We start from the raw sequence: 24938 nt of genomic DNA on the forward strand, positions 1-24938 counted from the left end.
GATCTCAGGACAGTATACACACTCACTGTCACACACCCACACACACTCACACACACACATACAGAGATTCACTCACTGATTTGCCCCTGTAGAGTCACGGCGGGCACATTTCCTCCCATTCACACTTTTCAGGTGTTTCAAAAGTTGGTTATTCTTTTAAAATGTGGAGTCCTTTGTCATTTGACTTGCCCTTGGGCTTACAGAGACAGTTAAATTCTCTCTCCTCTCCACGTCTACCGTTTTCATTATCCTTCAGAAACTACTCCATTGTGGATTAATATTACATTATTCTTCTGATTACTTACATTTTTACCGTCATGTAAGGGTAATTTGTGAACTTAGGCTTTAATAAGAAGAATTTTAAAAAATTTCATTCCCTTGTTAGAGCTAAATATTACACCCACCTCTGTTAAACAGCTTTAAAGGGGCAAACATGTTTGATCAACCTTTGTTAACAGCTCAGCATAATTCATCGTCTCTCACAGAAGTCATATAATTTGTACTAACTGAAACCCATGCACTCCACTGGAGAACATCTTTTTCTTCACTTGAAAAGAACATCTTTCAGTACAACCTCCAATGTAAATGTGCCTTAAGAAAGACATATCTTTATTTTTGACATGATTTTGAGTTGTACTAACCCATCTTTATGCTTTATGTGTAAAAATGTCTTAACAAGAGCCTGAACACTGGTTCTGAAGAAAAGCACAAAACACTTTAGATCTGCCGCAGCGCCCTGAATGGCAATAGCCACATTACTGTAAAAGACTTAATTATACCGATATCTTTGTAGAAATTATGCTACATCATATCAGAATTGTGTTCATTCCAGCAATTAACTCTCATTTTCATTTTGATGATAGCCTTGGACAGATTTTTAGCCACAGGAGCAGTGTGGCTCTGTGCATGACAATGTTAGATCTGCCAGCCGGCCAGTCCACCACTTTGGTGCAGACTGAAACATCATATTGTGGATTTTGATGATTTTCTTACATTTCTTACATCCACACCATAACGTTAGGGGTTTTGAGTGAGCTGATTATGATGTAATTTGGTTTAGATGCTCAAATTTCCTCTTCAGTGTTCATTTTAGTACCAGCAGTGTGGGTTTTTATTTCATCTAAAACTATCATCAGGTCAAATTTTCAGTTTGTACATCGCTTTGGTTTATGATTTAATACAAAAAAAAAAAAGAAAACTAAAGATATGTTTCATGTACTTGGTGGTGACTGAAACATGCTAAACGGAGATGGTGAGCATGGGAAACACTACACAAACTTAACACCAACATGTTAACATTGTCATGTCAGCATGTTAGAATATTGACATTCAAATTTAGCTCAAAATGCTGCCATGCCTGAACTTGTATCTCATCATCTTGATTCTCCAGGAGTTGTAGTTACTTAGGATATGCCAAAAAAATCCAAACTTAAAGGTCAGATTATCTTTTCTGCACTCTTCCTAAAGGTTATGGCTGAACATTCATGGTCAAAGTAATTACTCAAACCTTTATGGAGTGAGGCATCTACGCAAGAGTCTACAGTACACCAACTGGACTCTGGATGGGCTTTTTGGAGAAAAAAAAATATTTTTTTGTCTGTTTGCTGATTTTCCATGTTGGTTTACCACCTAATTTACCATAAAACATCCAAATGTGTTATTTTCTTAACAGTAAATCTGAAGCTCAGGCTGCTCTGCGCTCAGCATGAAGACACTAAATTGAACCTAAATATTTAACGTAATTTTTACACAAATATGATCAATTCCTGACATCAAACTATAGTATAATATGAAAGAAGACTATTTTATGTCTAGTATGAGTATAGATAATTAAAAACGTGAATGAAGCAAGAAATATAAACTGCAAGAGGACATCAAGACAAATACACTGTGACATAGTCTAAAGATGGGTGCTATTTTCTATTCTAGTTTTTTGTCAGTTACTTGATAACCGTCTATTTGTTGTACCTCCCACATTTGAGACTGCACACCCCAACATGACATAAATACAGCCAGATATTCAGCAAAATGAACCAAAAACATATCCAGTCAGCATCTTTACAGATTAGTGTAATTATTATAATAACATAATTTATCTATTCCATATTTTCACTCATACGAGTCCCATCAGAATGACATGACATGAAAATCCATGACACAGATCCGGAAAACCCGAGAATCAGAGTTTCCTCTTTGTGCTGCTGAATCTCTGCAGAGCCTGAAGCTACTGTATCGGCCATGAATAGGAGAGTGACTTTGGCAAGTGCAGTAAAGACCGTCTCAACTTTTCTTAACCCTTATGTCACTGCAGTGCAATCAGTTTGAAACCAGTCTAATCCCCTGAAATTATGCTGAACTCTTTCTATTTTCTAAGCATAAAAAAGCAAGAATCACAGAATTGGAATGCCATTTCATTTTTTACAGCTTGACTATTCACGCTTACACACCACACTGTCCTCGGGCATGGAAATATTATGTGAAAAAGCTACAGTTTAGCAGTGTTTTTATGACTCAAGTCCTTGCGCCTTCATGACAGACAATGTCTGAGTTCCTTTTGTGAACTATCATCACTATTTTTCATGGTTTAGAGTAAATAATAATGATTTTGTTTCATACAAGAAAAGACTGAATGCCTCAGACATCCAATTCAAGTCACAGCAGACCATGTGAAGACACATCAGCTCCAAAACACTGTGCAGACTCCTGGAAAAACACAGTGAAGATGAAGCTGAATTTGCTGCAAATAAGGCGCAATGTAAGCGAATCTTCACCTGCATCAAGGTTCTCTTGTGTCCACTTCGATCTTTCTCTCACAGTCCTCATCTTTTACCCTCACCCGTCCTTCCTCTGCAGCGCTGTCATGTCCCGGGTCAGTATTAGAGTCTCCGAGCACTGCAGGTGATCTCTTTCCTTCCAGTCTGGTGTTTTCTCGCCCTCTGGGGTCCTTCTGGTCCTGCTCCGGTCCATGCAGTGGTCCAGCTCTCTCCAAGCACCAGTGGTCCTACACATGACAAACATCAGTGGAGATGACCTCGTGACCTTGATGTTTCAACAGATTAACAGCAGTCATCTGGATTTGGAAACATAAACATGCAGTCTGGTCTCAATGAAGCTTTACACACTCATTAAATTGTAGTGGGAAACTCTTTAATGTGAATTACTCTCTCTGTATTTTGTCCTTGCTCGGGAACTTATTCATAATTAACAGTGTATCCTTTGATAACCTGATACGCTGAATATGGATGTTGTCTTTTGTTTCCAGAATTCACCCCCTGTTAAACACAGCAGAAAATATATGAATCCAACAGTGTCTAATGAAGTAATGTGAGAAGATTAAATGTCTCATAATACCTTTAAAAGAATAAGCAACACAAAACCACACATTTATACGGAGCAGTTCATGCATATAGAAAGAAAACCAGCAGATTTTTTCATGCTGTATTCTATTGTACAGAGTATGTAGGTGTACATGCATGTTCGCTTTCATTTGTGCATGCTCTTCTTTACATTTCGGTAGATTTGTATGAATACATTTGTGTGACTGTGTGTGAGCGCATGTGTGTGTGGGCCTGAGGCAAACTGAAATGAAGCAACACTCAGCAGACACCGCCCCAGGCTAACTTAATATGGGTCTCCTTTGACAGAAACACACACACACACACCTAACCGTGGCTTGATGCTGGGTTTCACATCCATTTCATCAACCGGATACTACCACCCACCAGCACGCTACAGAGTGGGAGGTTAGGCTTTATCAGAGGCAGCCCGCACCGCTATACATTTCAACAGTGAGGATCTGAGGCCGTTACCTTGACAGTGTGGTGCTGAACAATATCTCCATCCGAAAAACAATTTATTTCAAATGAGGCGGGCTGTGTCTGTGTGATTCAAGCAACTGCAGTGCACTTAAATGAACTGTGTGCTTGTTTACCTGTCCGAACAGACCGACGGTGTCTCCAGGCAGGTCGCTAAGGGCAACGCTGCAGTCTGACGATGAAGACAGGAGGAGGAGTCTGTCGCCGTGTAAACACGTCTCCAGGTGAGTCACCTGATCGAGATGCGGGCGAAAACTGCGCAGTAGTTTTGGGAGTTCTTTATTCACCTTTTCATCTGGTTTAAGACAGTAATCCTAAGGTAGAGATCAGCGACATATTAGTCAAGTAATTAATATTAAAAGGTCTTTAGTATGCAATATATGGACACTAAGTTGAAGATGTTGTTCCTAGAAAAGAGGCCTGCATCCTCACCATCATGATCCACACAAAGCACTGTTCTTGTGTTATGTTTGGGTATTTAGCTTATCATGCATAAACACAAATGCGTGGAACAGAGGTTAGAGCTCTGTGTTAATATTTGTGTTTTCATTTTCCCAAGAAAAAAAATCTGTCAGAATTAGTATTAGCAGTACATTTGTGAGGGGCTGCTCAGTGTAAGCTTCCCAAATTCCAATAAGGAGCCAGACAGAGCTGCACACAACAGACATGCCAGTCCTTAACAGGACATTTTTGTAACATCTCTAAATATTGTAATGTTACTCAATGATACCTTTTTTGACACTGGAAATATGATGTTAACATTGCTACTATAGATTAGAGTTGCACAGTATTGGATTTCTGTTGATATATTCCAACTCATTTACGATTCTTCTACATATGCACTTTTTCCCTCTCCTGGAGTAGAAACTACATAACCTTATGTCTGCTTATCATGTTGGCCACCCTTTTGAAATGTACACATTCACTAGGAAATTACATTTTATTTTAAAGCCTCTATTGGTCAATGCTAAAGTTGATGCCGATATTAATTACTGCGCATCACTACTGCAGAAAACAACCTAGCTGACTACACATGATGAAGTTTGCATCTTATATAACTGGACAAGCCACATTGTTTAATCAATGTCTTTTATTTTTGCCATAGTGTTTTTAGCTTTGGAAGGTCACACAAAGTAACACAATCATCTCTTTACCGCTGCCTGAGCACCTCTTCAACATGTGCAGAGCTTGACAGTTGGTAAGGTAAAGTATGTTTACACAGACTATATAATGCGTCATGTTAGGGTGAGACCCGGGACTGAACTGAGAAGTCCTGTGACTGAGCACACAACACTATACTGTGCAATCATGTTAGTCATCCAGCTGATTCCAAAGCATGCTCCAAATTTGCCGGAGGACAGGATTTCTACCAGAGCACTGAGCTTGCCCAACTTCTTCAACCCTGCTACATATATACATAAATCTCCATAAATTAAACTGGGAGCCAAATGCGACGTACCCATCTGAATTCATGCCCTCTTATAAACTGTGACAGAGAGTTGAGCTCTGAATATTGTGGCAATAATACCCGAGAGGGTGTTCTTTTACTGCAATTATGAGCATGACAGTGATGCAGCTACGCCTCATACCGATAGCAAGATCCAAGTCTCCATAATCAGAGTCAAAAAGTCGAAAAGGCCCCTCTGAGGTATCAGAAACTCTTCAGCTGCTAAAGAAATGTGACGTACTTGATGTGCTCATTTGATAAAGTGATAAATTGATAAAGTGTCAGTGAACCTGGATGAAATTACTGATACTAGCTACACTCTTTAAGGGCAATGTCCACTTCGAATAGAGATGACTTGCCTTAAAATGTTAAGGCTAATTTGCTTGTTTTCACATATAACTCCATGTATTTCTGTTAAAAATTAGACAATTCAAAAGGCAAACAATATCAATCTGATTCATAAGTGAAACCCCAAAGTGGACGGAGACATTACCTCTTTCTGCTAATATATCAGGGGAGATTTTCTGAATGATTGACCATCTTGGCTGTACTCTACAAGGCTGCTGAGGCTTCAAAATGACAGACAGGGCTGTCATTTTTAGAATGAACAACAAGCCTGATCTAATGGAAATACCGAGGGTTTGCTCTTTCTTCACTGTCTATTACAGTCAGTCTCTTGAGCTTTGTCCCTCGTTCTGTGTGTTGACAACTCTCCATCACTTTTTCTGTTTTCAGTCTCTCTCCTCTTCTTGTTACAGTATACACAAATTCCATTGAGCAGTTTTCAATTTTAGTGTCAACTGGTGCAGTTACCTGCAGCTAGCATATTCTATACAGTGCAGGTCCATTACAAAAACTTACCTTCATGTCCCACGTCTTGATTGTTCCTTCCCTATCAGCCGTGACTAAATATTTTCCACAGGGGCTGACGGTCATCACAATAGACCCCAGGTCCTTGTTGTGAGCTGTGAACTGTCCCACTAGACAACCATATTGGGTGTTCCAGAGCTGAACCACACCAGAACCACCACAGGACACCAAATCTGCACCACCTGATAAAAAAAAAATGCAGAGACAGAAATGTCTGGAGAAACCACCAGCACCTGTTACTGCAAACGTTTGTGTCTGTGGTAAGTTTAATAGGCAAATGGGAGAAAGAGGTTTAGTAAGTCCATCAGAGGGGGGATATGGGGTCCAGAATGTGGATTTCTCATCCTTTGTAAATGTACAGCGAGAAGCCATAACATTATAACCACTAGCAAGTAAAAAGTATTCAATTCTACAATTTCGTTTAGAAGACACCTTTACCTAAAGCAACACACATCTGAGAGTAGAAACAACACAAGCAAGGATCTAGTCAGGAGAACCTGATAAGTGTCATGAAACAAGTTCGCCTTGGTGCCCACAGGCAGTGCGGGAGGTAATAGGAATGTTTTGGGATTTTTTCAGTCTGTCAAGTGCAAAGGTGTTCAGTGAAGAGCTGGGTCTTTGGTCTTTTCTTAAAGACTGACAAGGACTCTGTAGATTGAACAGAGTTTGGTAACTTGTTCCACCACCGGGTAACCACAGAGGAGAAGAGTCTAGCCATCGACTGTCCCTGTTGTGGTGGTTATATCAGGCACTTTTTATCAGTCAAGCGTAGTGAGTGGGAGGGAGTGTAGAGCAGAATGAGAGAGTTCAGGTAGGAGGAAGCTGTTTTCAGCATCTTGCTCCAACGTAGTAACAATGTTGGTAAACCTTGGGTCCTGGCTTTTATGATGATGTTACTTTGACAGGTACTTCTTATTTAAACCTTAGGCATGGCAGTGGCCTCCCCAAGCACCACAATGTGCAAAATGCAACAGCAAAAACTGCTCAGGAAATGCTTGAGGAGTATGACAAAGAGCACTTGGATGTACCAGAATAAGCTAGAGTCACACAGGCTCCAACATGCAACCCACAGAGCCCAAAAGATCCACTGTCAACATCCCAATTCCAGAAACATGAGCATCAGATCTAGACCATGGAGCAATGGAAGACGATGGCCTGGTCTGATGAATCACGTTTTCTTTTACATCATGTGGCCAATGTGGCACATGTTTACATGGGAAGGAAATGGCAACAGGATGCAACTTTTGAAGAAGACATGCTTGCAGATGCCACATACACCTCTTCATGGCGACGGTGTTCTTTGATGGCTTTGGCTTCTTTCAGCAGGATAATCCGCCCTTCCACACTGCACGACTGTTCAGGAATGGTTTGTGAAACATGAAAAAGTGTTCAAGGTGTTGACTTGGCCTCCATATTCCCCAGATGTGAGTTTAGTTGTGCATCTGTAGGATGTGCTGGAAAAACAAATCCAATCCACTGAGGCCACCTCGAAGGTCACAAAACCTGAAGGATCTTGGTACATGATACCACAAGACACCTTCTGAGGCAATAATATATTTTTTAAATGCCCTTATTGTTGCTAAGGTGAATCTCAATCATTCAACACGCCTAAAAGAAATCAGCAACATCTTTTCAACACCTTCCTGGCAGAAGACTGAAAATTCTTTCAGCCTTCACTATCTGTACAATCACTGATTGACAGCAGTCTAGCCAGATTTATCTTGACCTTGTGCAACAGAGTTTTTGTCAAGTAGATGCAGGATCACAACATGACCAAGACTGCTTTGGTTTCATCCTCCAAAAGGTGTTAAGTTATTCTCTTTAAATGAGTTGCATCTGGCACTCTTGAAGCCCATAGACACACTGCTCTATTGACAACAACTGTGTGGTTAAACCTTGTCAACAAACCCACACACCTCATTACCACAGTCAGTCTGAGCAGCTGGCACAGACCAAGCAGTTAGCAGGAGCAGCAGACTAAATCAAAATGTATTTAAAAACTCAAGCAACCTCGTGTATTGTTAAAGTAAACAAAAAAAGTAAACTTCAGAACTCGGGTTGCTGCATCTGAAAAGTAGCTAAAAATTGGAAAACTTGCCACATCAAAGAATCATTGATGTGTAAATACAGTACAGTATCTTAGCACAAGATACCCACAGCCTTTCTGTCACTATAATGTGCAAACACAATAAACACAAAGTAATGCGCATCTATGTATTCATCATCTAAAACTAGACTGAATATGCAGTGTAATTTGTATTTTAAAAAAAGCTTTTGATTGCAGAGTTCTTTCAGCTTTCTAATGTAACTTCACTGTTTGCATCAGCTACAATTCTTAGATATGCAGGCTCCCAGATAGCAGCTCCAACTACTGTAAAGTATTCATGCAAGAAGGATACCGAGTATGTTTAAATGGGCTTCAACCTCAAAACAAAAAGGCTGTAACTCCCTCTCGTTTCTGATTTGGCAACATTTTATAAGTATAATAAAACTGGAAACATTTTTTGGGAAGATGGCGTATAAATTTTGAATACAGCGTCCCTGAAGTAAAAATACAGAATTCATATGGTAAATAGAATTTGACATGTAATCCCTACTGTTATTTTGGGAAAATTCCTGAGGCAACGCTGCCTTACATTGTTTCTCAAACATTATGTAATCTCCAATCCGTTACTTCAACAATCAACAGAAATTGTGACAAAACCTCTGATAAGGATTAGACGGTTAAATGAAGTATTCACTCCAAGTGGACGTTTTCTCCTTTTAACAGTTTTCAATTTTGGAATTGTGTGTCAATTAATTTGGCTTTTTTGACAAGAATTTACAAAAAAGACTCTTACATAATGCACTGAGAACATATTTTTTCAAAGTAATGTCAATTAATTAAAAATATAAAATGTAAAATGATTGCATAAATGTTCACTCACTGTAAAGTGATTCACCTAATTCTAAACAGGTGCAACCAACCAGCACAAGAAGTCACACAATAAATGAAATGGTCTCAAGTGATTGTAGTGTAAAGACACTTGTACCTGAAAGGTCCATTCCCTGTTGAATCGGTACTCATGGTTAAAACTAACACATGCGCCAAGCAACTCTGCGAAAAAGTTCTTGTAAAGCACAAATCAGGGGATGGATGAAAGAAAATTTCCAAGTCACTGAATATTCCTTGGAGTACAGGTAAATCCATCAGTAAGAAATGGAAGAAATATGGCAAATGCATAAATCTATCTAAAGCAGGCCATCTTCAAAAACTGAAAGACCGTGAAAGAAAGAGACTAGCGAGAGAGGCCACCAAGACACCTATGACTCCTCTGAAGGAGTTACAAGACTTGGCAGCTGGTTCTTTGATTTGATGAGACCAAAATTAAGCTTTATGGCCATCAGAGCGGCACCAAGTTTGGCTGACACCAAAAACATATGGGAACATCATCACAGACACACCTTTCCCACCGTGAAGCATGGTGGTGGCAGCATCATGATGAGGATATGCTTTTTAGCAGCAGGCCCTGGCAGGCTTGTAAAGGCAGAGGGCAAAATTAAAGCAGCCAAGTACAGAGAAATCCTGGAGGACCACCTGAAGCAGTCGACAAGAGAACTGAGACTTGAGGGAAGATTTGTTTTCCATCAAAACAATCACCCAAAGTTTACAGCCAAGGCTACAAGGAAATGGTTTAAAAGACAGGAAGGTGAATATTCTGGAGTCAGAGACCAGAACCCAATCCAATTGAGAATTTGTGGCTGGACATGAAAATGGCTGTTCACTTACGATCTCCATGCAACCTAACAGAACTTGAGCAGTTCAGCAAAGAAAACTGGGGTAAAATTTCATTGTCCAGATGTGCAAAGCTGATTGAGCTCTGCCCACATAGGCTTCATGTAATAATTGTGACTGTAGGTGAATCTACTAAATACTGACTTAAAGGGAGCGAATACTAATGCTGCATTTCACTTCATGCTTTTATTTTAATTGACAGTATTTTGTACAAATCCATTTTTACTTTGATATGAAAAGGTCTTTATTGTTGATCCTTTAAGAAAAGGAAAATCAAATGAACCATGATTCAACTTTGAAAAGCATCAAAAGGAGGAAACGTCCAAGTGGGTTAAATACTTTTCATGGCGCTGTATGTAGTGACTGTAATAATGATACTGCACCTGTAGCTGCAGTCGCAGATGTGCGTCCTGGTATGAAGAACAGTCTGGTGATGGCAATGCGGTTGTCTTTGCCATTCAAACCAATATGAGAATCAAGGAGGAAGGTCAGATGTAAGCCAGAGAATGAAGAGAAAGAAGAAAACAATTAAAATGAGTCAGATCAAAGGCAGAGGAACAGGTCAAATTTAGAATTAGTGTGACAAAAATTAATGTTGTATATCCTGGTTTGAAGATGCAAAATTAATAAAACCATTTAACTATAGAATAAGTTGATTTTTTTGCTTTTGTTTGTTAAAGTGAGACCTTGCTTCCTCCTGTTGTCCTCATGTTCAGCATGCGGTCGCAGTCTCTTTAAAGCTTTTTCTGTGCTGCTGTTCCACATTATGATCTCTCCATCGTAGCTTCCTACATGCATCAGAGGTGAGACAAAACAAAAAGTCACAACACATCAGAAGCTTTCTTAAAATTTCACTATGCTTTATGGCAGTCAGTTTTATAGGAAATTTCACTGTAAAAGCTTTACAAGCTTTCTGAGTCCCGCCAAGGGCAAAAGAAAGCATCATCTTTTCAAAAGAAATGTAAACTAACTACAAAAAACTTTTTTGTCATTCTACACGCACACTTTTAACATTCCTCTTGCTGCTGAGGCATGCAAACCAGCCACTAAAACCACTTTAAAGATGATAAGGCTCAACATCTGTCCCCAGCTGCCATCTGTTCCACCACTCAAACCTTAACTTTCTCCTCAAGAGAAAGAGCATTTCAGTTAATCTGCCTTATATATAAGAAAGTGTGTGAATGTCTGTGTGTGTGTGTGTGTGCTTATCAGATAAAGCCGAAATCTCATCAGGTGGTTCGACAGTCGAACAGCAGGAGTTAATGAGATGTGTGAGGAGTGTCTTGGCGATGGGAGGTGAGAGTGTGTGAGCAATAGGAGGTATAAAGTTTATGAGAGAGTGGGCCGCTTGCATTATTCATGCAGCCCAGGGCCAGCTTCTGTATTTCAAGCGACTTTTATCATGTCGTGTGTGTGTGTGTGTGTGTGTGTGTGTGTGTGTGTGTGTGTGTGCGTGCACAATGAAGACAGAGGGAATGAGTGAGTATGGATATCTGAATCATCTACACAATGTCGAGCTTTCAGATGCAGATGGCTTAATTCATTAACTTTCAAAAGATATCTGACGCACTAAGCCCTCACATTTTTTACAACACACATAGCAGAGATCGCGTATCGTGCATAGGCCCAAATGCACAGAAAGTAGAAGACATACAAGTAGGGACATATACAATCACACACGGCACAGATTAATTCCCATAACATGAACCATGTTTCCACACACCTGTCGAGCCAATTTGAAGCTCACTTGCGAAACGTCGCCAGAGCATTAACTGCCTGGGAGTGAATAAACTAGAGCTGCGTAGTGTCATCAGAAGGCAGCAGTATGGCTTATGTTATGCATGGGTCTAATAATGAGTAGATGAAAAAGAAGAAGAACAGAAAACTTTGGCCTATAGGAGAAATATGAAATAAAGTCTTTGGGAATTGTTGTGGATCAGACAACTTGTATTTATACTTCGCTGTCGCCTCATACTGGTTGTGGTCACTGGAGACAAAGACAACAATCAGAGCAAAAACAGCAGATCAGTCATTGAGCTTAATTCTGGGCGTGAACTCCTTTTTTGAAAATGTCTAAAGCCATCTCAAGTGAGCATAAAAACTTTGGGGTAAGTTTTGTTGAATTTATGCTTTGTCCGCTAACTTTTTCCCAATGCAGTACTGTGATACTAATAAAATGTGCATAAAAAGAAGTGGTAATTATGGTAACATGCTATAGTCATGCATTTAAAGAAAGTGATACAGCAGAAGTTTCTCATTTCAGATTTTCTTCCTCCTTATTATGGTGTCTGTATTATCCACAATGCAAATCAACTAGCAACCTACTTTCATATGATATAGTACCAAAAGAAGAGTCCCAGTACATACTACGTGAAATGTAGTACACCAGAAATGCACAGATGTCCTGCCATGTCCTGTTGGATTTGGCAGTATGAAAGTCTGCATGCTTTTCTGGCCATTCTGATCCACAGTCTCCTGAACAGTTACGTCACATATGTCACGATGTCTCACGACTTTAAACAAGCTTGAGCTACCAAGAGTGATGGAGAGATGAGAGCTCATTTTGTACTACAGACTGCGATGGTCAAAACTTAAAGTGCAAGATTATTACGAAGTAGGATTTCCCAGTAGTATGCATACTGCTTAAAACAGTATGTACTTTCTGAGGGCAGCTGTACTGCATATGTAAAAGAAAAATAAAAAAAATTGCAACTGATGTAGCCTTAAGTCTACAAAGGGCAACAGAGGTCAAGCGAGCTCACCTCTCTCCAACCCCACACCTCCACACTCATTTCTGATCTTGCAGTCCTGAGCCCCGGCCGACACCAACTCAAGGGACATCTCTTCATTTAATTTATCAGATCTTATGCAGCACCTCCTGGCCACTCAAGGTTTTATACGACTTTTTGTCCCACACGTAATAATACTCCCCAACATACACATTTACAGAGTGTCCTCCACTTAAAAAAGATGTCATTGCTGTCATGGAGTATTCTGGTTTCTGCACCTGCTATTCCATTTGTAAAACATTTGGGCCATCCAGCAAAGTTTAGATGAGTTGGTCTTTGGTCGCTTGGAAGGTGTTCAACCACAGAGGATTAAGGGATCGGAGGAAAGAAGGAGAGTGAAATGTGGGGGTTGCAACTGAAGGAGGTACACAGGACCCCTGTGTACGTGCATCCTGCTGTGCGTGTGTGTGTGTGTCTGTGTGTGTGTGTGTGTGTGTGGTGTGTGTGTTTGACAGTGTCTGTGTGTGAGAAGTCAAGCGGAACCTTGCAAAGACTCTGAATATGGATGAGGAGGCTTCAGTCCCACATCAGCCAAATGTTCCTGCTGCAACTTGATTCAACTTGAGACACAAACCAGTAGATGCATGTACACACACGTTAACGCGCACACACACAGACCCACAAACACACACTCCTGAGCATGTGCGAGTCCAAGCAGAACTTTAAATTGACTTTTGTCACTGGTGGCCATGATGCCACCACTGCTTTCACTTGGCAGCACCACTACACAACTTGGCAGCACACATGCTTTGATGTGAAAACAGCATTACTCACTGCAACCCCGAAGAAATATGCTGCCAACTGAAACTAATGCGTCATCGCTTTTAGATGCCGTCTTTGTGCCCGCTGAATTTGTGGAAGAAAGAAATTGTGCAGTTAATGTCGACAATCACACACAAATAGTTCACATGCACCTTTTACTTTTGTATGTGAGTAGATAGGTGTGGAAACACAGGAAATAGGGATGTGAATGTGATTCACCCCTTTTTTCAAATATGCCTAAAGGCCAGCGGGAAGAGAGCAAGACACAGGATATTAAAGCGGAGGAGGAATTTATGAATGCATTACATCATTTTATGAGTTTTTTGGTCAAGACATTAGCTGATGTGGATTTACCAGTCGAGCTGATGACTGAAAACTGCTCTAAAAACCAAAATGTTGTATTTCTGATGCACACAAATCACTCATAAAGACACTCTACTAATATTTTGTCTTTCTAGACATTATCATTGTAGCTTAGAAAATACAATACTATTTATGAAGTGAGTGATTTGCATTCAGCAGACAGGTTGCAAAGACATCTGGAGGCATCAATATCACGAAGCAACTGGCTGAGTGACAGCAGGTTATGAAGAAACATAAATCAGTGATCAAGGGAGTTTTCTTGCAAAGTCTCTGCTGACAAAACATTAAGTCATAGCTTTAGTTTTGTTGATTTCTTCCATCAACTATTGACAAAGTTAATTTCTGAATTAAGTGAGGAAAAGGCAACCACACAGTCCCATTTCAGACACAAACATACCAATGTATATTTATATAACGGTGTTTTTCTAACATATACTAACCTCCACTCTGCAGCTGTGCAACTTGCACAAAAGTACTCCATCTCATTTCCCCTCACTCCCACTGCAAGAGCTCTAATAAACATCATTTAAAATCAGGCATTTGGATTAAATTGGAGGTGGAGGGTGCAGTGTAAGGCAGTGTGTGTGTAGATTGAGGACTGAGATGCAGCAGGCTAAACTAGGGAGATGAGGTAAAAAATAAACAGAAGTGAACGAGCGGTGTCAGAGACTGGCAAAAAGCAGAGAATGCAGGCAGAGCGAGGAGCCGAACACACTGACAAAGAAATTGCAGAGCGAACTTTGAAGAAGTTTCCAAGTTCACAAAGTAGCTCCCGAATTGTGCTTTTGTTCCAGCTCCAACTATTCATTTCCTTCCAAACCATTTCTCCCTCCCTACCTTTCCTCTTCCTCCATCCCTCATTTTATCGCTCTCAATATTTATCTCTGGGGTTGATCTCTCTCAGAAGGCCGTAGAGGGTCTGCAGTTTATGTCGGCGCTCTGCTCCCTGAGACTGGTAAACTGGAGCTGAACTTTCAATACGTGAGCCAAAGTGATACAACTTCACAAACTGAAGAGCGTGCTGGGGCAAATTGGGTGCAGAGTGTTTGTAGTTTGATGGTTATAGGAGTGGACCAGCGACTGGAGGATTGCCAGTTCAATCCCCCAGGCACAAAAATCTAAGAAAGTGATGAGCACTAAGGGGCCTCGCTTCGCTGGGATTTCAAAGTAATGCTGTTTTCGCATACTGAAGACCATATCAAACCTGGTAATTCTGCTTATATTGTTAAAATGCAGATTTTTGCTCATATAATGCGCAACTTCTTTGTCTCCTTGTTAATGCTGGTTGAAATCTGTGAGTTCCTCGTGTGACACCATGGCACTTGTAACCAAGAACCACAGGCTTGAACTCCCTCGTTCACAAAAACCATCAAAAAAGACGTCAAAATCAAGCCCACAAACTTTGGAGACAAGCTCCGAAGTCTGTATGAATACGCACAAGTGGAATAAAAAAATAGTGTGATTGGAGAGAAGGCTCCTCATCTAGTCCTCCATTAGCTAGAGGCGGCCTGCATTTTAATAAGTGCTGGTGTGATTTTTAGAACTCTACCCTGACTTCATGTGTGTGAGTCATTTCCATTTCATATCGCTGAATGCATGCTTTCATCAGCTGCATGAGCATTTTGATTGATCATTTCCCACAATGTATAATTTTCCTAGCATTTTTTTAAAAAGTTGTGCGTAAGACCACCACTACAACAGAAGCACTCTCACTGATTGTTCCTCTGAGCGCTCTCTGAGCAGTGCATAGTTATGACCACACACATATGAGGGGAAGAGAGATTTGGAATTAAAAATAGCAACCAAAAATATAGAAAAGGAAGGTACACAGAGAAGCATTTATAACTTTGTCATCTAAGTAGATATCAATGTGTTCCCTCCCCCCCCATTATATATATGTATACACTTCTTGAACTTTCCAGTTTACTTGCCTTTAATGCAGCTCTAATTATGGATTTTTATCAGGCTGGAACTTAACGAACAGGTTTCCTTGTTTAAAGTTTTGGCGTGTGGAGGAGGCAAATGTCAGCTCCCATTAGAGAAAATGTACACCGCTATTCCTTTGAGGAATAAAATGCCAATTTATTTTCAAAAGAACTGCCAAAAACATCTAACATACTCTATCTTTGAGCAGCATGGCTTACATTAACAAAGGCCAACAGGGAAGAACTGACTTAAAAGGGTCTGATAGATCTACTGTATGTTGAAACCACACAGGGACTTTCTAATTAGATCAGTTTCGGTTCACTTAGTTCTCCCTTGTTTTTCGCTTAAATCATCTAATTCTTCTGTGTTTATATTATACAGCGTTCAGAAAGTTCTGACTTGTAACACACACCAAGGCTGTGGAGGTGGCCACATATGCACAGTTTGATTGTGAGCTCTGAAATACATTAAATCTGTCTGCCTACACATGCACACAGATGCACATAAAGACACAGAGCTATTTCCAGCAGAGAGAGAAGTGTGGAGCTTGAGTCCTTTGATAACAACACCACTTATTTTAATCAGCAGATAACTGCTCCCTGTTATTTTTCATTTTGCTGAAGTTTTTTTTTAAGCCCTAAGATTCTTTTTTAATTTCCAAGCCTTTGTTTTTTTCCACTTTCCATCTCCCTCTTTCTTCTGCATGAATACTCATTGCTAATAAAAAGCTGCGAATGTGTAATTCAAAAAGAAAGGAGAGCATATAAAACTACAGGCATGAACATGCACATAATGACTCACTTCTGTACAAAGGCAAGTTTATTGTGTGCAAGATTGTCAGTTAGTTAATAAAAACCGTTTTTTTGCGTTTTCTTGTTCTGTAATTTTAGGAAAACAAATCAATGTAAAGAACACTTACATTGTGTACACAAATACACACCTGTGACTAGAGTCTGTGGAGGCTGGAATGCAGCACAGAGAACATCACCGCGATGCTCAACGCCCCCCTTCCACTCAGAGGGCTCAACAAAAGACTGCGAGAAGGAATGCAGACGGAAAACTGTTAGCATCCTACGGAGACAAACACAGACAGAAGGAGGTGGTGAGAACTGAGAAAGATTTGTGAGAGCACGCCACATATGTCAATTTAATACGATTTCTGAATATATTGATAGACACTGGTCCATCACATAGACCGTATATAAAAGATGGACGTTGTCATGTAGCAGTTTAGACCAAAAACTCAGGAAAATGTTAACAGAGGCGATAAAACAAGGGAGAGTTATGGTCATTTTCTTATTGACTTCAATACAACTGGACTTCTTCTTGCAACCAAAGAGTCCTCCCTGCTGGACATTAGAAAGAATGCAGGTTGAAGGCACTTTAGCATTGGTTTCACTTGGCGCTGGGCAAAAAAACGCTAGCGATATGTATGAGTAATTGAGACTCCATCGATACAAAAAGAGACTCTTTCGATAGAATGCATAATTGTATTACTGAAATGTATTAGTTACAAACCACCATACAAGCACATTGTTACGGCCAGTTGTGTGGTGGTAGGTTTTGTAAGTGTATTTGTCTCTTTCTCCCACTTTCCAGGTTGCTGTCCCTCTGAAGCAGCCTTTATCTGAGTGACTGGGTGCACCTGTGGCCACTTATTAATCCACCTGAAGCTTTAAAGCCAGGGCGCCCTTCTCATGGTCCCCAGTGGGCCCATTCTGCAGCTAGTGAGCTGTTTGGGGATGTTTGTTCTCGTCTAGACCTGGCCTCTGTGCATCTTGGAAACCGGCAGGCCTCACTTTTTGAGAAGAAGCTTGCATTAAGTTGTCTTATTTTCCAATAAATATAGAGAAATAACTTGTTTTTGTTTCTCAGTCCATTTCCTCCTCCATTCCCCCAGTTTAAATACAATCTTTTGTGGCTCTTTGCATCTCCTAGATTCATGGGGACATAAAACGCAACAAAATGACAAAGTCTGGTTGCATGAGCAAACACCCAGCGTGCTCCATCCCTGGCTAATGAACAGCTTATATCCTTTGGTAGTGAACGGTGCTGCTCTCCACTTCTCTCCACTCTCACTGCTGGATAGGTAGATATCCCAAGGCGAGCCAGTCCATAGCAGCCTAGGCCTCCTGTCTCACTCCTGTCTGTGCCCGTAGTCTAAAAACATTCATGATCAAATGTCCTCCAGTCTCAACAACCTCTTCTGCTGCCTGATAGATTTGACATTGGGGTCAGTGCAGAGGCCTGTGCAGGGGTCTTCCTTGTCAGCCCCTAGGCACCTCACTCTGCAGGGGGGCAGTTTCACCTTGGTCGCCCTCCGGGTTTTACTTGCTGTCTGTTTTTACTGTGCATCAAGGTGAGATCAAATCCTTAAAAATGATAAACAACTATTGATAGATACAAAAAGTATTATTGTGATTAATGTTTCAGCCATGACTGCCCAGCCCTAGCTTCCCTTTTCAGACCCTGAGGCTATGCTCATCTTTTATGTACAGTCTGTGGTCAATCACCACTGACTTATCTTGACGAGATGGTTCACAGTCGATTTGCTTAGTCAAGTATGACTAATATGTGCTAATATTAACATTAACATCCGTAACAGTAATGAGCAACAGTATGAGTTATGGCAGCAATAATAGTACCGGTGGTAGTAAGGTTAGCAACAGTAGTAATGGTAGCAGTAGCAGCAATATTCAAGTAGCAGTAGTAAGTAAATTAGTAACTGCAGCAGCTGTATTAGTAATAATAGTCATAACATTAGCAATAGTTATATCAGCAGCAGTAATAGTAATAGCAGATGCAATACTGTAGCAGTAACACTAGCAGAAGTAGTGGTACTACAATGTGCATATATCAACATTTCAACTTAAATCTGGACCAGTGACTTTCAGATTTCCAACCAAAGAAAGAAATTGCATATCCTAAATGGGACAAATTGCTAACAGTAGAGTTTCAACTGGACTTAATAATGAACAATTAATTATTTATTGCAAACATAGTGTTTTCCCTGCAACAGATTCAAGCTCTGCTTTACACCTGCGATGCATCAAAACAGTGTTTGTAATGAACACGGAGGCGGTTCCTTTAAGTGCTACAGGGGATATCATGAATATGCAACACTTTAATATTCATCTCATGAGGGCTTTTAGCACACCTGCAATGAGTTATACTTCTTTAATCTTTTGTTCTATGTCACCACAGCACTTTTTCCTTTCATTGTTGTGCGAAGGAAAATAATGATGCACTATGGTTTCAAACTGAGAAGTATGTCTATCAGTGGGATGTGGATATTTTCAACTTGCATGAGATCGTTTGAGCAGCAGAAGGCAATGGGACTTTGAATTAGATGCCATGCGACACCTCGCTATATGGATTAAACTGTGGTCTAGGTTGATGTGAAGAAACAGGAAATTATATGAGTGATGAAAGTCATAACGACACTATTTTCTTTTACTGCTGCTGATCTGTCGTCTATGTTCTCTTTACCAGTGTGACACCCCAGAGAGCAAGAAAGTGTGTGTGTGTTGGTGTGCGGGGTGTATGTGGAGATGAGACAGACAGAAAGAGAGGGAGTCGTATAACTTGATGATGGCACACTGCTGGGTTCAGCTCATTGGGTGTGAAATGATGATGATGACGACGAAGAGCAGATGTGATGTGGTGTATACAAAGAACACACACCCACTCTCACCCAAATAGGAGGTAGTGATAGTAAAGCGCATGTGAGCACCCTGGAGCGTTCTGACTTGTTAGGGTCCAGATGTCTGGTTGGCTCCGAGTTGTTGGCAGGCAGACAGAGCAGGACAGCACAGATGCACAAGCATGTTTGTACCTCTATCTCTGCAAGGATACTCACAGATATAACGCATCCTCTTAGACCTCACCTTAAACTAAACCTAATTTAATCCTAAAACCAAGATTTAACTGATGTTGTGTCTGAGAGGAAAGACTCGCTCCTAAAGCTTAAAATATGAACACTAATGACAGTCAAATACACATAAACATCATACCTATCCCAGCCCATCACCACTATGCTCCTCTTCAGCAACAACACCTGTGAGATGTCCACGGCCCGACCCAACCCAGCGTTCATTCTGTGGAGGCAGCGGCCGTTGAAGTCCCAGACCTGAAAGACAGCCAAAATGACACTTAGACGCTCCATCACAACGCCAAATGGGTTTAAATTCCATGAAAACCTAAATACTAACAGATAAAATTATTCAGCATGTCATGTTAATGTTTCTCAGGAAATTTACCAAAGTCAAAGTCAATGTCAAACTGATTTAGATATAAAAACAAGAGTTGAACCAAAGTGCTGTACAACTAAAATAGCAAACCATAAAACACAATAAAAACAATGACTCAAAGACAAATGTGAATAGAGGACAATAACATAAGAATAAAAGGCAATAAAATAACAAGAATCAAAAGTTACAGACTAAGACATGGAGTCAGGGTGCCGAGGTTGGACTGAATTGAATACCAAAAAGAACAGTTGGATCTCCAGCAGCGATTTAAAAGTTTCTGAAGTCTTACATGAATAGGTGAACTATTCCAGAGATTAAGACCAGCCCCTGCAAAGGCTTCATCACATCCTTTTTGTGCCTGGATCTCGGAAACATCCAAGTGCATCAGGATGATTGATCTTTGCCCTAACTGGGGTATAATGACATAGCTCTGCCAAATAAAAGGGGTGCCAACCTATTTAAAACTTAAAAAAAACAAACCATAAAATCTTAAAATCATATTGATGAGATGACGGTTTTGTGCCAGCATCCAGGGAACTACATTATACAAGTAATGACAAAGACATGAACTTTTAAAAAGTTTTTGGGACAGCAATAGGATGATAACTTTCTTTAAAGTCTAATTGAAAGAAGTTAGTCTTGATCACTATGCTGATCTGTCTGTCAAATTTGAAGAAACTGCTGAAGATTATTCCAGAGTTTTTCGCATCTAATCGATCAGGTCATCCAGAGGGTCTGATCAATCAAACATACCAGTGTTAGCCTTTTTTCAGTAAGACTGGGAAAGTTTACATCTATTCACATTTTAATATTTGCTAAAGGATAAAGCAAAGGCTACATTGTGTTTTATGTTTTAGTTTTTGTGGGCGATTTGAATATCGCCTGCAAAAACAACTAAAGCAAATCTTGTGTTTCTTATAAATGAATTCCAAGGGTAGCAAATGTAATGAAAAGAGGATGGGGCGCAAAATGGAGCCTTGAGGGACACCACAAGTCAGCAGAACTGTGGTCAAAGAAAAATTGCCCAAGTTAACTGAGAAGTTTCCATCTGTCAGATAAATCATTTACCACTTAGGCAGAGTTCCCTTTTTACCTTCACACTGTTCAGTAAGAATCCTATTATCCACAGTGTCAAAGGCAGAAGTATTTGTTTGATTTATTTCCTTTTGTGAGCTTTCGTAAAGTTACAGAATAATTTCATTAATTTTCATGAAAATAATACAACTATGTTTTAGTTTGATTTACATTTAAAAGAAATGATGAAAGGAGCAATGGCATAGTAGTAAACAGGGAATGGGCTTTGGTCCTCGTTTGAGCGGTTAGGCTACTATCCCAGAATACATGAATTCTCCCTGACATCCAGGTAATATTACCTATTGTCGGTCCAATTTCACATGATGATGCAGTTTGTGTTTGTGGCATTTAACAAAGAAACACTGATTGACTCAATGGGGACGCTGTAATTAAAAGGTCAAATTTGAGATTGTGAATGGCCCTAACTGCTACACACCGGGTTCAGTGTTGATGAAAATTAGAGAGCTGATGCATCTCGTTGCTAATTGGCCCAAGGGGCGCCTCCTTCTTCTGCTTAGGGTGACGTGAGCAGTTGTTTCCAATGGCAGAGTGAATATATCTGACACCATGCACAGGATGCACATCGCTGCATCCTCACAAGGACTCATGGAGTCAGAGAGCTGATGTGGTTGATTGTATTAATTACAAAATGCCTAATTATTTTATTTATCAGTTGAAAGCAACTGCAGTAAGCTTGGAGTCATTAAGTAGCACTTCAAACTGTGGCAAAATAGTCACAGAACATCAGGTTTGAAATGGTGAGCAAATTTCAGACACAATTAATGGAAGACACATGTTTGCAGTGCACAAACAGAAATGAAGAGTACAGAAAGAGCTAGATAAAAAAGTTTGATAATAAACAAAAAATTTGAAAGAATAAGCCAAGGCCACACTATCTCAGTGATGCACAGACATTTTTATTATAATTGTCTCAAAGCACATATATACCATGTGTTTTTAATGGTATGGTGTGCAACAGAAAAGGAATGTTGCTGTATATATTTGATAGATTTTCTATACTGATATGCCAGAGCTGCAATGATTAATCAATTTGCTCTCAACAATTAAATGAATCACTAACAATCTTGGTACTTAATTAACTGTCTTGAGTAATTTATAAAGACTTTTTATTGTGTCTTACCTCCTCTGCGACAGTGAACTGAAAATGCTTTGTTTGTGGACCAAAGACGACATCATCATGCTCTTAGGAAAATACTATTTTCAGACATTTTATAGCCCAAACAACAAAAATAATCGATAGTTGCAGTGCTATGGTATGTATCACAATATTGAAAAGTTTCTGTAAAATATGATTAAGATAGCTGGAAAAAAAAAACCAAGCCAATGGAATTTTTAGACCAGTAAATGAAATACCTCAAAATTCATCATTTAAGCCATCCTGCTCACTGCCACAAACACTGCTAACATAACCCTTTTAACAGCCACTGATTTGAATGGCATAGTTAGATCATATGACTAAATCTATACCAGAAGACGACTGTAAATCGTCTTGCAGCATATATGTCACAGCCCACCTGTAACATAGGGCAAGATGCAGACAAAAACACCGTTGAAATGAACACTGGTGACCTGGTGAGGATTTTTGGACACCTAAGAGCAACAACTATTGAAAATTAAAGATGGTTTTGTACATTTGTGTCAGATGTCAAGTAGTTAAAGCCTCTGCACATTTTGCCACAGAAAGGGGAGTTGCTTTGGCTGCACATTTGTTTCATTTGGTCAATTTCATGAATGCTTTTTAAAAGTCATAGCCATTTCTTGTGCTTTTGCATTTGAGTTAGTAAGATGCATAGCTAAGCAAATGTGTGTGTGTGTGTGTGTGTGTGTGTGTGTGTGTGTGTGTGTGTGTGTGTGTGTGTGTGTGTGTGTGTGTGTGTGTGTGTGTGTGTGTTTGTGCCCATCCACCTACTTTGACCTCTCCGTCAGCGCCCGCAGTAAACAGTCGGGTCTGCGTGCCATCCAGGGCTATGGTGGAGATCTCCGCGTTGCCATGACAACGGTGGAACTGTTTGACCTTTTGGCCTGTGTCGGCCTGCCAGCATATCACAGACGAGGCAGAGTCGCTGCTGACCACCTGCACAGACAGACAGTGTGTGTGAGGGAGGATATCAGTCATCAAGAGTTTGATCTCTATCCGTGCTGTGAGAAAGTCACATTGTACGGATGTGTTTTTCAATGACTCCCACAGAACCAAACCACTCGCCACGCTTCACGTCATCCTCCAATTTCTTCTAGTGCTAAGCCTTCTCTGAGGAAAATTTGCAACTAATACCGCTGTTAAGTGGGAACAAAAGCGAAAAAAATTGCAGAGCGGATGCACTTTTTAAAATGAGATGTTCATAATGGATGCATTAGCTATTCTTTACTCGTGTGGGAAAGTGTGTATGTCATCCAGAGAGCTTCTAAATCCACACTTGTTTTACTAACTCCCTCCTCTAAGGTCAAGTAGGAATTTAAAACTCAACAACTGCACAAATCATCAGAAGCTGGAAAAAGATCAAGAAAAACAGTGAGTGGGCGCTTGAATAGCTCAACAGGTTAAGCGGGCGACCCATGTACAGGGGCTGGTCCCCGACGCAGCGGCCCGGGTTCGATTCCTGCTCACGGCTCTTTGCTGCATGTCTTCCCCCGACTCATCTCGCTGCTTTCCTGTCCATCTCCACTGCACCTATCAAACAAAGCCATAAAAGGCCAAAAAAAAAAAAATCTTAGAAAAAAAACAGTGAGTGCCGTTTCAAAAGCATACCTGTCTGAAGAGACTGTTATAGAGCACACAGGTAACCGGGTGTTCATGGCTGCTGATCTTCTTCTCCTCCTTCGCTGTCTCCAGCAGGAGAAGCAGGCTGTTAAAGGAAAGCAGGAGGTGTTGGCGCTCCTCGTGGAGGTAAAGGAGAGTGTGTGTGTCCTCCTGCGTCTTTGGGAAGACACCAGCCAGACGGTGAACGCATAGTTGGCTGGACACGTCCCACAGACAGAGCACCTGGACGGATGATGAAGGAAAGGGCTTTTACGTGTATGTTTGTCAGTGCATAATTAGCCACATGCACTGAAAAAAAAAAACCCTATGAACACTGCTAAAATCCAATTAGTGCCACAATAATTTGGTATTACCAAACAGATACATCATTACCGAGAAGAACTGCTTCTTGAGCCGTCTCTGTGCTGCACGTTAGAAGTACTTAGGCATGAGTTGACAAGAACTCCGCCATATTGCTTTATGGGACAAAACAAGATGACTGCCGCTGCTACAGGAACTCTTCTAGAGGAGGCTGAGGTAAAGCCTTCAGAGTTTGTTGCAGTGGCAGATGGTGTTTGAGCAAAAGGCAGATGGAACATAAATCACTTCTAAAATATTCATTTTCTTCAGAAAAGCCAAAGAGAAGGCAAACATGCACAGCGCTACAACAGAGGGAGGAAAAGCCGCACAAGCACCAGCATCCTCTTTGCATCAGAAAGAAGAAGAGTTAAAAAGGAAGACTTTATTTTGAGAAACAGCAGCTCACAATGGCAGCAGTGTGAAGCAAGCTACAAATCACTCACACCTCCTTCCTTTATGGTAATTCTAGCAAGGAATCACAATTAATAGTACAACTATGGCGCTCTTTATCTGCACATTATCTGTTGTAGCAGACTGCTGCGTGCACAGACACATGCTCCTACCTTGTCTTTGGAGTAGCTGAGCAGTTGTTGCTTTGCCTGCATGAAGTGAACTGCGGTGACGGGGCTCATGTGCCCACTGAGCACACACACTGGCTCCGAGGTCACATAAGGGTTCCACAGCAAGACCTGATGATCCACACCTGCTGTGGCTACAACCAATCAGAGTGTCTCAAATTAGCGGAGGCA

The 24938-nt window shown here is 40.6% G+C and overlaps 1 protein-coding gene across 1 annotated transcript in view; it reads right to left on the reverse strand.

The window, feature by feature from the left end:
• Positions 1-577: 577 nt before the first annotated feature.
• The window catches only part of LOC111587515 (WD repeat-containing protein 49), a 39503-nt gene continuing 15142 nt past the window's right edge, over positions 578-24938 (reverse strand). Inside the window, exons 9-18 of the mRNA XM_035942565.2 lie at positions 24753-24901; positions 23839-24072; positions 23002-23166; positions 19761-19876; positions 16688-16818; positions 10594-10695; positions 10291-10356; positions 6124-6314; positions 3932-4129; positions 578-3001 (exon numbers count right to left, since the gene is read on the reverse strand). Coding sequence (XP_035798458.2) covers positions 2777-3001; positions 3932-4129; positions 6124-6314; positions 10291-10356; positions 10594-10695; positions 16688-16818; positions 19761-19876; positions 23002-23166; positions 23839-24072; positions 24753-24901 — 1577 coding nt within the window. The 3' untranslated portion in view covers positions 578-2776. The remainder of the gene's footprint in view (positions 3002-3931; positions 4130-6123; positions 6315-10290; positions 10357-10593; positions 10696-16687; positions 16819-19760; positions 19877-23001; positions 23167-23838; positions 24073-24752; positions 24902-24938) is intronic.

Source organism: Amphiprion ocellaris, chromosome 7, assembly GCF_022539595.1.
Source record: "Amphiprion ocellaris isolate individual 3 ecotype Okinawa chromosome 7, ASM2253959v1, whole genome shotgun sequence".
NCBI lineage: Eukaryota > Metazoa > Chordata > Actinopteri > Pomacentridae > Amphiprion > Amphiprion ocellaris.